Consider the following 17,429-nt stretch of genomic DNA (forward strand, 5'->3'; position numbering starts at 1 on the left):
ATTTTAAGTTCTGTGCAATTTGTCAACTGTATAAAAGCTGATTGAATTTAAAACACAATTGCTTTTTTAAAATTATTCCTATAGAAACGTTTTTAACACATTTTGACCCAAATGGATAAACTGCTATTCCTGCATCATATCCTATTAAAAAGAATTTAATATAATTTGAACGTACTTGTATTGGCATAAAATGAAAATCATGGAATAAACTTTAAGGATAGTAAGGGTCAAAACAGCTTATATTCATATAATACACCACACCAGCTGCTGCTCACCTCTGCGCGTCACAGCACTGACCTGCTGCTGCTTTTATTAAAGTCTGTATCATTGGAGTGAATCGATTCATTTCAGTGAGTCAGTTTCGAAAGATGATTCACCGGTTTGACTCTTCATTAGTGTCTGCGTATTTTTGTAGTAGGCTAAAATAAATATTGCGTATTTTTGTAGTCAAAATAAAAAATATATACCAAGTAGGCCACTTATGACTATTAAATCACACAGTATTGCTTCAAATGTTTTGTTAGTTTTATTATGAATCCCACACTATATTCTCTTACAAACCAGACACGAGCGGTTCACGAATCGGTTCGACCGAGTCATATACGGATATATCAGTATAACGTAGAAGAGCTGATAGTTCAAGTCTGTTCAAACTGGGATTTACATCAACGAGGCGAAGACCTCTGTGCACACTTGTACAATCGCTTTAAAACTTAGGAAATCCCGTCAGCAAAATGACTCTCGTGTAGCGTTTCTCCATTTGGATACGGTATTCCAGGGAATTGTCGGCCATAATACCACGCCCGGAGAGGATACTTTAACACGGGAACAACACTATTCATGCAAATATTCCCATCACAAGTTCCTGGACAAGAGACTTGACTTTCTCACGAAAGAAAACATCAAGTGTCGATGAGGAGAATGCTGAACGCGCGTCTACCGTGGAGTTATTAAGCCTGATCAATGATTGTCTGAGTAATATCAAACACAGAACAACCACGTTAGGATTAAAGCCAGCTGGGACATTTTGAACTGAAACATTAAGGATGCTCTACAGCTACAGAAACATTTTATGAATGACGAACGCATAGTATATTCTCCCTTTAGCTGCAAGGAAACTACTTCTATGGCATTTTCCGAGAGATTAGATGAGATCCGGGACTGATTTTCCTTAAATTTCACTTAAATTGTAAATCTTCCCGGTGGTCATGACGCTGGACTCGATGATGGCGTGCTGCTTGAGCGAGGAGGCGAAAGAAGCGCGGCGTATCAACGATGAGATCGAGCGCAAGCTCCGCCGTGACAAGAAAGATGCGCGGCGCGAACTCAAGCTGCTACTACTAGGTAAGACATGCTCAATTTCTTATGATCTTCATCTTATTCAAACTTTTAGGTTACTGCGTTACAAATGTCAAACAGCATGCTATTAAAAATTTGATTTAAAAAGTAATCAATCTATAGAATTTTGAGCGCATTTTATAAACACAACAAATACGAGAATTGAACTGCAATACACGTTTGTCTTACTATTAGTCTCGTTTATAGATTCGTATGATCGACAGACCAAAAACAACTGTTGCATGTGCTGCAAACCGTAAATCACTCAACTGCAAGTACCGTTACAAAATATTACATATCGTTAAAACAAGATTTACTAAAGCAAAATAATACAAGATATTATAAATAAATCTGATTGCCAATGGGTTAGGGAAAAATATTCAAAAGGAACTTCATTGGCAAACATTTTTTTTAAACACAATTTTATTACTGATTTATACAACATTGACAAGATCACGACGCTCACTCTACCTGCACCCAAGAATCCGTTACCCTCATGCCCTCTGTGGTTGACAGCAGCAACATTCGTGCCTACACAAGAGCTATGCAGTGCAAAGGACCTGGCTCTGTGTTTTTCCAAGATCACTTCCCAGGCCATTGGCTGTGCCATGACTAGCCTTTTGGTGCTGTAACATCACCTATGGCTTAATCTCACAGAGATTAAAAGACGATGATCGTGTGGCTTCTTGGCTCCTCCATCTCCCCCTGTCTCCAGCCGGCCTGTTTGGTTATGTCGTCTAGGGCTTCACTCAATGCTTCAATGAGGCCCAGAAGGCATCACAAGAGCCACTTCTTGCCGAAAAGAGCAAGCTCCTCCACTGACGTCAGCCAACTCCAAACCAGCATTAACACTGGTGTAGCAGTGTCGGAGAGCAGAGCCTGATCTAAAATGTTACGGCAAGCGTGCTGGTCCTCCAAGGTGCCAGGGCCTCTGCCCCAGGTTGGTGTTGGATCCTTCACCTCCAAAGGATGACTGACGCAAATAGAAAGGGGTTAAGTCTCACCTCGTCAGATGGCTAACAATGATACTGTGTTCCAAGTTCCCTGTTTACATCAGGGTGCTGGACACAACTTAAATGTTGTCGGTTATGCACTCCCACACCTAACCACGCTTTGAATAGCGATCCTAATTTTTAACTCATCACAAAAAAGAGCAAATCTCCTCCTCACTATGCTATAGTGGATAGTGGCACCCCACCACTTTGCGGTGTCCCACTTCTGCAATCACCCCCTAACTGGTGGAAAGCTGCTCATGTTCCACGACTCACATTCAACGCCAATGTTCACCGTCAAACTTTTTGTCTGACACTTCATTCGTGGCATATTCGGTTGGATTTTAGATGTTATAAGAAATGGCTACTCACTGCAGTTTGCCTGATTCAGGGGCATATTTCACTCTTCGGCCTTCAACAATCGCATGCGTATTCAATTTCAATTTTCAATTTAAAGAACTTTATTGGCATGATTGTGTCACTTACAATATTGCCAAAGCATTATACATAAAACAAGAAACATAGCCTACAATAACACAATAGTAACAAATAATTAAGGTGCAATTAAGATAGGGTGCTGTGTGATGGATGAAGTACTACTGCAAATAAAATAAAATAAAATAGAATCAGAGGATATTTACAATATAAAGTAGACTTTGAAATATAAACATTTGAAGTATACAAATGTACATTTATGGAGGCAGATGAGAGGTAGAATAAAAGTACTGTACAAGATCAGGGCTGTGGATTATTTCTGATTGTGTGTAACTGATAAATGAATTTAGCAGCAGCTGATGGGTGTCTGTCTTCCCTCAGTAACATCTTCATTTGATCTGAATCTGAAGAGCTATGAAACTCTGGTATGAGCTTTGAGATTTTGTCAAAGTGTTTTTCTCTAAGCTTAAATATTTCTACAGAATTCAGCATGCAGGGATTCCATTGGATGTTTGTCCCATTTGGAGTAATCTGTTAGGCATTGTGGACCCCAAACCTCAAAACCATATAGAGCTATGGGCATTATTACACTATCAAATATTTTACAGCAAACTGTAGCAGGAATGTCTGTTTGTTTAAATTTGCCTTTGATGGCATAGAATGCTCGTCTAGCTTTCTCTTTAAGTGCATTTACCGCGAGACCAAAACCGCCTGATGCGCTGATTTTTAACCCGAGATAGTTGTAGTGTAAGGTGTGGTCTAGTGCAGTGTTTCCTAGAGTAAATGTGTATCTGTTATCCTGTAGTCTTGCTTTTTTCTGGAAAATCATAATTTTAGTTTTTTTCAGATTGACCGTCAAGGCCCAGTTTTGACAGTATTTCTCCAGCAGGTCCAGGTATTGCTGTAAACCTTGTGCAGTGTGTCTGACAATAGCACCAGATCATCTGCATACAGAAGAGCTTTAATCTCTGAGTTGTTTAGGATGAGGCCGGGTGTGCTGGATTGTTCCAGTAACACTGCTAACTCATTAATATATAAGTTGAATAGCGTTGGACTCAAGTTACAGCCCTGTCTCACCCCACGCCCTTGACTGAAAAATTCTGTTCTTTTGTCACCAATTTTAACTCCGCACTTGTTTTCTGCGTACATGGATTTAATGATGTCATATACTTTTCCTTCTATGCCTGATTGTAGAATTTTATAGTATAAGCCGCCGTCGTGCCATATCGAGTCGAATGCTTTTTTCAAGTCAACAAAACATGCATAAACCTTGCCTTTGTTTTTATGATGAACGTGTTGATTGACTAGCGTCTGTAGTGTATAAATGTGGTCAGTGGTGCGGTGGTTTGTTAAAAATCCTATCTGACTTTTGCTTAAAACGTTGTGTTTGGTAAGGAAGGCCTGAATCCGAGCATTTAAGATACAACAGAAAGTCTTCCCTAGATTACTATTTACCAAATGCCTTTGTAGTTATTGGGGTCCAATTTGTCTCCGCTCTTATATAGCGGGTGTATTAAACCTGTACTCCAGGTTTCAGGAAAGTGTCCAGTTTGTTAGATTAAATTAAACATTTTTAAAAGTGCCTCTTGCATTGCTGCAGGACTGTGTTTCAACATTTCTGTTCTGATGTTGTCTAAACCACATGCCTTTCTGGGTTTTAATTTCTTTAGTGCTTCTTTTAGTTCTTCTAAGCTAATCGGGTAATCTAATGGGTTTTGGTTGTTTTTAATGATGGATTCCAATTATTTTAGTTTGGTTTGTACATTTTTTTGATCAGGTGTAAGACTATCTGAGGAGATTTCCCTGAATAGGTTTTTAAAATAGTCTTTCCATAATTCTTCATTTTGTATGGGCTTGTCCTGGTTTTGTTTTTTGTTTAGGCTATTCCATTTTTCCCAGAATTGATTATTATGAATTGAGTCTTGGATTTCTTTGAGAGTAAAATTGAGGTGTTGTTGTTTTTTGTAGTGCATTGTATTTTTGTAATCCCTAAGTGCTTCGCAATAGTTTTGTCTGATTTCTGGTTTGTGTGGATCTCTGTGTTTTTTATTGGAGAGTTGTCGGAGACGTTGTCTTTTACATTCATTATCGAACCAGATTTCATCTCCAGATTTTACTTTAGTTTTTTTTTTGTTTGTAGGTTCGCTTTGATTGCGCATCTTTCATAAATATGATTTATTTGTTGTACTGCAGCATTTACCTTGATTTTACTAGTCATAAACTGTGTTGTTTTAAATGTATTAATTAAGTTGGAAATGTCATTGGAGCTGACTGCGCTAATAAATTCGGGTTCAGAGTTTGGGGACCATTTAAATGTTGGGTTCAATTTGGTCAAATTGCAGGGCTTTTGTTCACTTCTATGAGTTTGTTGTGTTCTCTTTATAAACACATTTATTTGACAGTGGTCTGATAAGGTAGACTGTGGTCTGACTGTAAATGCTCGTAATAGGGAGGGGTCTAGGTCTGTAATGGCATAGTCAACAACACTAGCACCAAGAGATGAGCAGTATGTGAATCGACCTAAAGAGTCACCTCGGATCCTACCATTAAGCATATATAAGCCCAAACCTCGACAGAGACACACCAACTCCCTACCATTTTTGTTAACTGTACTGTCAGGGTTGTTTCGTGTTGTAGTGGTGGGAATGAGAAGCATGTTTGTTTTCAGTATATGATTATTCCCATGAGTGTCTATAATGTCCGGTTCTGAGCCTGTTCGGGCATTAAAGTCTCCACACATAACAGTACATTTCCTTCAGCCTGAAAATGGCTGGTTTCCATCTGAAGCTGGTCAAAGAGATTGTCCTTGTAGTATATGGTGATTCTGATGGAGGTATGTAGGCTGCACAGATATAAAGGTCCTTATGACAGTCTATGATGCCTCTTTTGAGTTTAAGCCAGATGTGTGTTGAATCCTTTTTCTGTACAAATAAGTCATTTTTGAAAGTCTCTTTGTACCAAACGATAATGCCACCAGAGTCTCTTCCAAGTTTTACGTTGCAGTTCTTAAGTGATGACAGTATAATTTCTATGTATCCCGAAGGGCAGCGTGTGTCAGTGTCTGATCTGCACCATGTTTCTTGTAGAATAATGATGTCCTGATTATTAAAATTTTTTAGGAACTCTGTTTTTACGGTTTTGGCCCCTAAGGTTGAGGAGTAGAGGCCTTGGATATTCCAAGAGCTTATAGTAAAGGATGCAATTGTGAGGTAGAAATAGGTGTTTTGGTAGTCCAGTTGCCTTACGCTAGCATTTTACAGATGAGGTGTAGGAGATTTCTCACTTCTGTAATGTCTGAGGAGCCAGTGTGTTGTTTGCCCTTTGTAATTTCAGCATATGTAGACTGCTGTGATGGTGAGATGGGCTGTGTTGCTCTGTCTGTAGCTTCTGACTGATATGTAGAAGTGTCCATATTTGTAGATTGACTGAGGCTGAGCGGAGAAGTACTTGGTTGGCCTTCTGTCTGTTTTGATGTCGTTTGCTCTGCTCTGATGGAAGAGATATTTGTTTGTAGATACCTCTTTGAGGTCGTATGCTGGTAGGGATGGGACAATTACCGGTTTCACGATTAACCATGATAAAATGTCCTGATTGTTAGTATTATTGTTTAAAATTTGATTATCATTACAACTGTGTTTGATTACCGTGGTTTTGAAAACTCGCGGTAAATCCTGTCCAGCCAGAATCAGCTTGACGCAGGCGCGCGCATGCAACATTGGTTTTTGCACGAGAAGGCGTGGCGGAAGGCAGTAACAGGTGCACTGTGTTTCAATGCATTGTTTATGTGTGTATTTGTTTTTCTTATTTAAGGTACTGTTCATTAAACAGGGTCATACATCTCGGGGCTCCATGTTAATGTTCATTTAATGCAGCGGTGTCCAATACGACCAGTTGATCGCAAATGCAATGCCGGTAGATCGCACATAAGTTAATAACTGTGTATGCTGCTCCACGCCTCCACGAGCTTCGGAAAACAAAGCGCCAAATTGGCAATATGGTCTTAGAAACAAGTCTTTTGAGCTGCTGCGCATTTCTTCTCAAGTGTGTTTTTATAAATCTTATGTCTGCCCGCTGCAGCGGAGTCGTCTAACTTCCGAAATTTGGATGCACATTCTTGCCTTCATGCAGGAGTTGAGCCACACATACGGTGTATGTGCGCGCAATCGATCGACCAACCGAACGAGGGAGAGAGATGCTTCTGATAATGTTGTCATTTTCTAGTTTATTTCATCAAAACTGCATCTCCGCTATTCCGCTATAAGGACTCGGAGTACTCTGCATGTATTTAAGGATTTTTTTTAACTCCTCAAAAAGAATAGAGTAATGGTGACAGCATTAAATTCAACATAGAGATAGTCCTCCTAACACACATTATAGTGTTATTAAAAAAATTAACAGTGTTTTGTTAAAAAATGTTTTTTAGCAGGTAGGTCTTGTCGGCTGTATCATTTTAAAAGTAGATTGCCACACAAAAAAGTCTGGACACCCCTGATTTAATGTTTATGCTTAAAAAGGTGCATATAGCTGCTACTTGTATTTGTTGTTTGCTGATTTTCAAAAATTACACTTGTTAAAATGTTTTCAGTGTGTGTATCAGTTCTTTTTGAACATTTCTATCTCAATTTAATGAAACCATGATAATATTGATAACCGTGATAACTTTGGTCACTATAATCATGATATGAAATTTTCTAACTGTCCCATCCCTATATGCTGGTTACTGTCATGGCTGTTGGGTCTTGTGCGATGATGTTGTGAGGAAGAGGGTTGTGTCTTTCTACCAAGAGCTGCATCTTTTAGGTTTTTAGCAAAGATTCGTACACTCTCTTGGCTTAGTTGCACATGATCGTATAAGTCCTCTGTAGTAAGGCTAGGATGGTGTTCAACTTTGATTGCCGTGAGGCTGGAGCATGCGGAGGTGATCTTCTGGTATTCTCTGAGCCGAAGTGAAAGCCCTGCTAGAGAAAGGTGCGATAAAGTTTCCATGATCCAAATCGAGTCAGGGTTTTACAGCTGCTACTTTTTCGTTCTGAAGAAGTAAGGCAGTCTCAGACCCATCCTAAAGTTACAAGTTTTAAACAGCTCTCTTATGATACAACTGTTTAAAATGCTCACTGTGAAACGGATTATCACTCAAATCTGCCCATGGCATATCCCAGTAGCCCTCTGACACATGCTGCTCTTGAGATTTGCATCCAAAGAAATAGCATACCAATACATGGTCCTACCATTCGGGTTTTCTCTAGCCCCACGTACATTTACCAAATGTGCAAATGCACCACTCACCCCTCTAAGATTTGCATTCTGAATTATCTCGACAACTGGCTGGTCTTAGCTCAATCAGAACAGGAGATATGTCCCCGTTCTCCTCCAGCATCTGGGCGATTTGGGGTTTAGGATTAACCTTGACAGAAGTTTGCTTACCCCCACTTGACGGATCTTGTTTTTGGGCACGATGCTTGACTCAACCCAGGTGGCAGACACCGGAATGTTTGTTAGCGTTCAGACACACAGTAACCTCTTTAAAAGGGGCTCTGGCTGTGGGATCCCTGCTCATTCCGTTGGGTCTACTTCACATTCGGCCACTTTAGTTCCGTCTGGGTTGCCAGGACAAGACTGTCTGTCTGTTGGGACGCCTAAAGCTCAAAGTTACACGAAACGACAAGAGGGTAACGTTCACCTGGAAATCCCTTCGCCTTTCCTCACAGGCACAGAGCTCAGTGGGCAGAAGGAAAGTGGTGACTACAGATGCCTTCAAGATATAGGATGAGGAGCTTTGTGCGATGACACACACGCCTTCGGCACATGGACTGTCTCCTTGACACAATGGCATGATAACTCGTGATATTGGCACTTTAACATTTCCAACACCACCATGTTCTGGTTCAATCGGCGTGCATGATAGTGATTTCATTTATAAATCATCTGGAAGGCCTCCGATCTTGCATGTTATACAAGCTGGCAGGGGGGAGAATGCCCATTGCTACTGATCGCTCCCTGCTGGCAGAACCAGCTGTGGTTCTTCGATCTGATCCAGATGTTGTCGGCAGCGGCGTGGTAGATCCCGCTAAGAAGAGACCTTCTCTCCCAGCAGGAGGGAATGATCTGGCATCCCTAGCCCGTATGGCTCCTCAACAGGAATTTCTATTTTTCTTGACGGGGTACTGAACACAATAACTACTCACAAAAGTGGTCTGTTCTCACGGGCTGGTTAAGAGAACAGGGCAGATGTTTGTAAGCTTTGTGGACTGCACAAATGCTGTCCATTTCAATTGTGGATGTTGTTGCCCTGGCATATGGTACCTGGTCCTTGCTGTCCACCTTTGTCATGTTTTATAGCCCGGATGTACCACCGCTGCACACACAAGTCCTATGAGCATAGCCGCTATATATGTCCCTACACGACCACCTGGTCTCTGGCTTGCACGCATTCTAATTCCGACATAGCACGGCATGATGGGATACGTTCCCATACCATCACCTACTGATGCAATGCGGGGTGAACCGTATTGAAAGGGAATGATAAGGTTATTCCTGTACAAATAATATTAAAGCAAAGATCCGCACAGTCTGAGGAAGGGCCGAAAAGACTTAAAGGGACACTTCACACATTTGCATTAAGCTTTGTGTAGTTAGAACCCCAGTCATGTTTTTGAATGGTCGTGCATCATTTCCTCAGTTGCCGTTGAGAAAGGAGAAATACAGATTTCAGTGTTGCACTTCCTTCTTTCAATGATGTAAAAATCATCATTTTGCATCATTGAAAGCAGAAAGTCCAATATCTTTGTTTGAGGGGGTGAGACTACAAACACCCCTTTTCTCGGTCAAATAGGCACCAAATTCGAAATGTATGCTACATTTAGACTACAAATGTGACGCACTTTCAATAAAGATTAATGTTTCTATGGGTGAAATGCTCCTTTAATAAAATCATGTAAATTGGGAGCTCTTCGGTGTGCGGATCTTTGCTTTATTATTATTTGTAGTATGTAATTGATCCTGCACCCGCATTTAATTTGGATGTACGTGAGGATTCCGTTTCTTTTGCTTAAGGTTACTCATGTTACCCTGGTTCCCTGATATTAGAGAAACGACCATTGCGTAGCTGGCCATGATACAACACCACAAAGTAAGCTCTACCTCACACTTCGGTCGAATAAGGACGGTACTGAATAGTGTTTGACTCAGACTTATATATGCATATAGCTCCGCCTGAAAATGCCCATGGTCTTTCATTTTCACAGATGTGAACCAATAGGCTTCAGTTTTGGAGAAAACAGGAGTTTTCCCATAGCATAAGCTACTGATGCAGTGCTCTTTCCCATTATCTAAGGGGACCAGGGTTACGTAAGTAACCTTTTTGATTTGTTAGATGCATACTTTCCCCTAAAATGGTGGTTGGAGTGAGAGATATCAAGTTGCCCCTCTGCCTTTTAAACAGCCAATAGCATTTTAGTTTACCTCACAGCATGGGATTTGATAAGCAGCTAAAGTGCAAAATGTTGTCATAAAAATCACTGATGCGCATTGATGGAATTTAAATTTCAAAAAATTACATTTCGCCTTAATGGGGGCTTTTACTGCAATAAAAGAAAACGTGAAACACACTAGATCACTTTACAATCTGATTATGATTCATTTGAACAAACCTGTTCATTAAAACAAACTCAAATGACTCAAAACTAATGTTTTCATTTTCAGGCACTGGTGAGAGTGGAAAAAGTACCTTTATTAAACAGATGAGAATCATCCATGGCTCAGGGTATTCAGAGGAGGATAGAAGAGGCTTTACCAAGCTGGTCTATCAAAACATCTTCACATCTTTGCAGGCCATGATACAAGCTATGGAAACTCTACACATTCCCTACAAATATGAGCTTAATAAGGTACAGGCATTTGGTACATAAGGTACAGTTCACTCAAATACAAACTATTAGTTTGAAAATCTGATGATTAAGATGTTTCATTGCATTCCTCACAGGACGTCTGGTAACATTCTTCATCCTTTCTGGTTTGATCATTTTTACATTTCACATTATTGTTTTACATTTTCATTTTTTTCACATTATTGTTTTACATTTCACATTCATGTATTTGGCTTAAATTTGCTATCACGACAAGCGTCTTACAATGCACAAAAGGTATACATTTTATCAGTATGTGTTCCCTGAGATTGAACCTATGACCTTTGCACTGTTAATGCAATGCTGCACCAAGTGAGCTACAGAAACACCCTTTTGCCTCTTTTACATTTTTTTTTACATTGTTTAAAGTTGACACAAAATAAATGTGAGAACAAGGAATCAGTAAAATGTATCATTCTGAGACAGACTTCATCAATAGCTATAAAACTTGACATCTGGTACTTATAAAGGCCACTCAGTAACTTCATTTCCATCAAGTAGGTCAACAGCTGAGACAGATACTATAAAAGATACAATCAGTTTGGCTAATCATGTTGCCCAGGCTTAATAAAATTACCCCTCCAAGTTATGAAATTAATTAAAAAAAATTCACTTCCTTGCTGAAATGTGCTGTCTTGTTTTTTTATTTTTCTAGACAGCCCTGAAGGCAAACCTATTTTTACAGTGCTTAAAATATTATGGGACATTACAGCCTAAAAACAAAGTTCATTTTATTAGGTCAGGTTTGTGAGATAAAGAATTTTAACAAACTTAAGTTATGTAAAATGGGTCAAAAATAAAACTAAGTTATGTAGAGACATAAATTGGCTTGGAGTGGGATGTGACTCTAAAAAGTCTTTGGGTTTGGGTTCTGTTGAAAAATGAATCGGTTACCATTGGTTAGAGTTTTAAAGCTATTGTTTTGTTTTTAAATATGTTTTCTTCTCACAGGCCAATGCAAACATTGTCAATGAAGTGGATGTAGAGAAGGTTTACATGCTTGTCAGCCCCTATGTAGATGCTATCCGGAGTTTATGGAATGACCCGGGAATTCAGGAGTGTTATTACCGGAGGAGGGAGTACCAACTTTCAGATTCTACAAAATAGTAAGTGCATAAATAAGATCTCTTTAGTATCTCACTTGTTGCTCTTAAACACAAAGGGAAAGCAAATGAAAGGCCTTGCTGATGTGTCTTACTGCATCTTATGAAGCAGCAGAAACATATAGGAGGCTGGCATACAGGATTTTATTGTTTGCTGCCATCGTCACTCGCACATCAACAATAACAACAAAACAACTTTGCTTCTGACTTAACAACATCCGATGTGCTCACGTCTTACATGATGTGAGAATGTCAAATACTGCAAGTAAAAAGCTATGCGAAATCCGATCAGAGTGTTCAGAACTAAAACGGATTTCCATAAATGCGATGCTTGAATGTAGCTTGAAATAGATTTGTAAAAATCTGATTGAATGTGTTTATTTGCCGATCACACTTGCCAAGTATGATGAAAAAACAGATTTGGACTTGGACCAGTCTTCAAAAGTTTGAGTTTCCGGACCCCAATATAAACAGACAGTCAAACTGCATAAAAACTTGACTGGTTTCGGTTGAAAACGTTGTAATGTTAACAGCTTTTTAGATCTGTGAAAATTCGTATTGTTTGTCCACAGCTATCTTACTTCACTGGATCGCATTGCTGATCATGCCTATGTTCCTACCCTGCAAGACGTTCTCAGGGTCAGAGTGCCTACAACAGGCATTATTGAATACCCCTTTGACCTACAGAGTGTCATTTTCAGGTAACCTTTTACTTTTACTTTCAGTTGCAGATTGTTGTTCATGTCTCACTGAAGGGAAGAACTTACTTTATGAAATTCAACCCAGTGCTCATATGCCTTGTTTGCAAGTGTATGACTGCTTAAAGTTCACCTGTATTTTTGTTTATATGACTATGTGGTGGAGGCTCATTTTCCAGTTAAACATTTGATTTTTACAGTTTTGGAATACATTCAGCTGATCTCCGGGTCTGGCGGCACCAATTTTAGCATAGCTTAGCATAATTCAGTGAATCTGATTAGACCATTAGCATTGCGCTAAAAAATAAAAAAGTTTCGAAATTTTTCCTATTTAAAACTTGACTCTTCTGTAGTAACTTAACAATTGTCTACACTTCACATTATTTTACAAACACACACATCTGAAATCACCCTATATATTTATGTAAGTAATAATTGACAACGGGCCGTTAAATTATAAGATTATAATGCACACCCAAGGTGGTAATTTGCGTTAAATTGCCTTTAAACCGAGGGTGTGAATTATTTTAGAATAATTAGAAAAAAGGACCTGCTTTATTCCGCTTATATCACGGTTACCACAGACATTGCTCTGGTGCCTATTTTTAAGACGCTACGAATGTCTATCAAATGCGTCTGTACGTAGCTCATAGCCAGTCGTTTCAATTATACCAGATGACGTATGTAGAGCGACATAAATTCAAACGTAAAAGACTTTTATCGGTAACGTAACGTGTGCACACAGCTGAAAGCTATGCAACTAAACCGGTAGCTGTATATTGATATTAAAAAGCAACACATTTTAGTGGCACTGTGACAACCACAGTACAGGCATAACGACAATATGATATTAATAAATACCACTTACCATTTATAAGTTAATTGTACTTCGTCAACGACGATGCCTAGCTGGTTGGTCCTATAAAACTCTGTGGCTATCATGTCTTGCCATATCCAAACATCCTTCTTGCATATGAAATTGTTTAACGCCAAAAGTTGCTCTTTTTTTAAATAAACTTGCGCTCAAAACTACTTAGAACACTATCTAAGGCTGCATTGAAAAGTAACCTTCGCGTCTGCTGTAGCGACATTGGATAAACCAAACTGCTTCGGTGTGTCGCATAGACGTCGTCATCGTCTTGCTGCCCCCTCCCCGTTCTGTGATTCGCTATTTCAGGGGCAAAAAAGGTCCATGGTTTCCATGCTAGACCTGCAGCATGAATACATTTGCATGCAAGGCAGCATGGGGAAACCCAGGCTAGAATGTAGCATCTTTACATTTATATCTATGGTCTAATGTGGTGCGAAAAAGTAGAGGCGGGACTAATTCGCACACATTCATATCTGGTCCAAGCTGTGTACGATTGAGTAGAGGCGGGGACTAATTTGCATATTCATAGATCTGCGTATACTTAATGAGGCAAGGGTGTAGAGTTACACTCAGGCTGTTTTAAAGCATGAAGAAATTACTGTGACAGGTAAAACATATTTATATATATATGCCATTATGATGCCAAAGATGAGTTTTAACTAGGGCTGTCAAAAAATGAATCGCGATTAATCGCATCCTACATAAAAGTTTGTGTTTACATAGCATATGTGTGTGTACTGTGTATAAATATTATGTATGTATAAATACACACACATTCATGTATATATTTAAGAAATATTTGCATTTAAATACTGTATATACATTTCTATAATTTATATTATATATAAATATAACAATTTTTTCTTAAATATATACATGATTGGGTGTGTTTTTATATATAAATAATAATTATACACAGTACACACACATATGTTATGTAAACACAAACTTTTATTTTGGATGCGATTAATCGCGATTAATCTTTTGACAGCCCTAGTTTTAACTGTTAAAGTTACTGACTACAGGTAGACTTTAACCACGTGGCCTTTTCCTCTCTATCAGGATGGTGGATGTAGGTGGCCAGCGGTCAGAAAGGCGAAAGTGGATTCACTGCTTTGAAAACGTCACCTCGATCATGTTCCTGGCAGCACTCAGTGAATATGACCAAGTTCTAGTAGAGTCGGACAATGAGGTAAATGGACTACCAGCAGAGGGAGCCAAAGAATCAATTCACTGCCTGAATTATAGCAGGGATTGCATTTTGGTTCAATGGATATATGCTAGTTTGTTGCGCTGTAACAGTAAAACTGTAAAATAGGAAATAACAGAACCACCACAGACCCTCATGGCAATCACATTATTTTAATTTTGTGAAGATTCAGGTTTACATATCTGTAATTTTAGAAAAAAGGTTGACCTTTTTAGGCAAATACGCTCACAGTTTTGTTTTAACCCCTCAAACACACATTATGCTGTGTGTAAATACTATTTAGTTATATAACCAGTAGATTAAATGGATTTTTATTATTTTGAACACACATTTGAATGGAATCTCTTTAAATGGTTTTGTGAAATTGTCAGAGGGTTAACATTCAGTTACTCTTGATGACAGGCTTAAAATAACCACTGAAACTGCCCTGTTTTATGTGTCCCCCAGAATCGAATGGAGGAAAGCAAAGCATTGTTTAGGACGATAATAACATACCCATGGTTCCAGAATTCATCAGTTATCCTTTTTTTGAACAAGAAAGACCTTTTAGAGGAGATAATAATGTTTTCACACCTTGTAGATTACTTTCCTGAATTTGATGGTAAGTAAAACACTGGGATGATTTTGGTCATCACTGATTCACCACATGGTGGACAATAAAATAAAATACAGGTGTTAAAATAAAGATGATCACAAAAAATCACACATTCTTGACTTGAAAGAAGGACCCAAGCTATATCCAGGTATCACAATAAAGAAAAATACCAAAATACCCTAATATTGTGTGTGGGTTTGCAGAGATCGTCTTTAAAAAATGTAAAAATCTTACATTATGATTGCCAGCACAGTTTACCAAGACTCATCATCTCATTTTTCTTCCCTAAGGAGCCCAGAGAGACGCTCAAGCTGCAAGAGAATTTATCCTGAAGATGTTTGTCGACCTGAATCCAGACACGGAGAAAATAATTTATTCTCACTTTACTTGTGCTACTGACACAGAAAACATTAGGTTTGTTTTTGCAGCGGTCAAAGACACCATCTTGCAGCACACACTAAAGGAATACAATCTAGTCTGAAAACAGACCTTTACACTTTTGCTTTTGTCCAGCCCAGTTAAAGAGCTTATCAGATAGCTTGAGTCTGATTAATAAAAACTCTGATTTAATTGTACGCTGGTCTGAAGTTGGACACGTATGTTATTTCTCTATGAATTGTAGGAAGAAACACACGCTGCTTATAACTCACAACTATTTATTTGCACATTTGTCTGTAAGGTCCAACTTAATTGTTTATCCATTTAAATTAAAATTGTTACTGAACAGCATTTGTAAACATTCTTTTGGTTTAAAGATCATGTTTACATTTTTATTGCTACAGTAGTGCTCCATCTTAGGGTATTTGTTTAATTATTCTCAGCAGCAGCATTAGATAAGTAAGAAAGCTTCAGTACTTGTATGGTATTCTAATGTGGTATTCTTTCAAAGGCAGAGAAAACAATAGATAGGGGGCTTTTCTGCCCTGCAAAGCATTTGCATTTGTAAAGTATAGAAAATAGTTTTTTGAAAGTTACATTAAATCTAAAAGTGCCAAAGCTTGTATTACTAAACTTATGTCATATGCAATAACCATGCCCTGTTTGTTTAGAAAACAATAGTATGTTCTGTTTGTATTTTTAAATGAGTGTTGTTTATTTATGTACTCTATGATATGCCAAGAGGGGGATTTTCTGTACTGTATGATACCCAACCAATGTCTTCATTTAACTAATGATGCTTTCTGGTATTGTAAAAGTGTGGTTAGGTGGTGTAACCAAGCTTTGGTCAATATGCAAGTCATTTTCAAAGAAACTGCCTCTTTGTGAATTTGAAAGTAGTGAGTCAAAAAAGAAAAGCCATGGCCATGAGTAAAGGACCAAATTACTTTTGCGATCATTAAAAACATTTTTGATTGGAAGTTGTAAACTATATGGACATCTCTGAATATGGATCCTTTTTTGCTTTTAAACATTTTTGCAATAAAAGGCTGCTTTTTAGAAAGATTATGTGTTTGTATACTGTATGAAGTATAACATTAATTCGACATAAACCCCTTTAACAGGTTAACCCCTTTAAGCCCCAATAACATGCTATCTTATGCAATGACATATACATTTTAAGCATGGATTAAGCGTGTAGATACCTTTATGCTCGTCGTGTTTTCCAAAATAAATAGTGTCGCTGTTTTATTGATTACCCACAGGCTTTACCAGGAAATCTGATATTATGCATTCTTTACAGTAGTCCATTGCTGCCTGTTTATAAACTTCCTCATTCTGCAAGTGTAATGTTACACAAGATACCTACATGCTCAGTAAAGTACACACTTCATTTAAGAGCAAAAAAGGGGGCTACAGAGTTTTTTTGTTCTCCAGTGAAATCAATCAGTCAATCAAAATGTAAAATGTTTGTTTTATAGCAGCTTTACATAACAGAAACCGGGAAATTTAAGCTATATACTAAATAATAATAATCCAAACAGAGATGGCAATAAAGTTGTTTGTTTAATGCCTCTACAAACTTTCATTCTTCTGAAATGTCCATGAACCTCTATACGTGTATCATGCAGAAAACAAACTGAAACCAAGTCTGTGGACAGGTTGGCAAAACCTTTTAAACACCCACAGGTCAGTATACGCTAAAGCTGTTACTGTGTGTTAATATGTATGAAGTGGGTGGGGTTAGATGTGTCACTAGGTTAGCTGTGTAACTTCTTTAATCTAGCAATCTTTGCATTTCTTGGTCACGTGACTATATCATGACAGCTGCACAAGGAAAAAAGGATGGTAAATATACATTTATTGTAAAACCATTGAAATGATTTGCCTGAAGATAGCTATGAG

General features: G+C 38.4%; 1 protein-coding gene across 1 annotated transcript; it reads left to right on the forward strand.

Moving 5' to 3' along the window:
• Positions 1-583: 583 nt before the first annotated feature.
• gnaq (guanine nucleotide binding protein (G protein), q polypeptide) lies at positions 584-17,033 on the forward strand. Its single transcript, XM_065284537.2, has 7 exons — positions 584-1,344; positions 10,467-10,651; positions 11,621-11,775; positions 12,345-12,473; positions 14,404-14,533; positions 14,999-15,152; positions 15,437-17,033. The coding sequence occupies exons 1-7, from the start codon at positions 1,209-1,211 to the stop codon at positions 15,625-15,627; spliced, it is 1,080 nt and encodes a 359-aa protein (XP_065140609.1). The 5' UTR covers positions 584-1,208; the 3' UTR covers positions 15,628-17,033.
• Positions 17,034-17,429: the final 396 nt, after the last annotated feature.

The sequence above is a fragment of the Paramisgurnus dabryanus genome, chromosome 5 (assembly GCF_030506205.2).
Source record: "Paramisgurnus dabryanus chromosome 5, PD_genome_1.1, whole genome shotgun sequence".
Classification (NCBI taxonomy): domain Eukaryota; kingdom Metazoa; phylum Chordata; class Actinopteri; order Cypriniformes; family Cobitidae; genus Paramisgurnus; species Paramisgurnus dabryanus.

Coding starts and splice junctions, on each gene's coding strand:
- gnaq (XM_065284537.2), top strand. CDS start 1,209: ATGACGCTGGACTCGATGATGGCGTGCTGCTTGAGCGAGGAGGCGAAA. Junction 11,776..12,344: donor CTTTCAGATTCTACAAAATA/GTAAGTGCATAA, acceptor GTTTGTCCACAG/CTATCTTACTTCACTGGATC. Junction 12,474..14,403: donor CTACAGAGTGTCATTTTCAG/GTAACCTTTTAC, acceptor CCTCTCTATCAG/GATGGTGGATGTAGGTGGCC.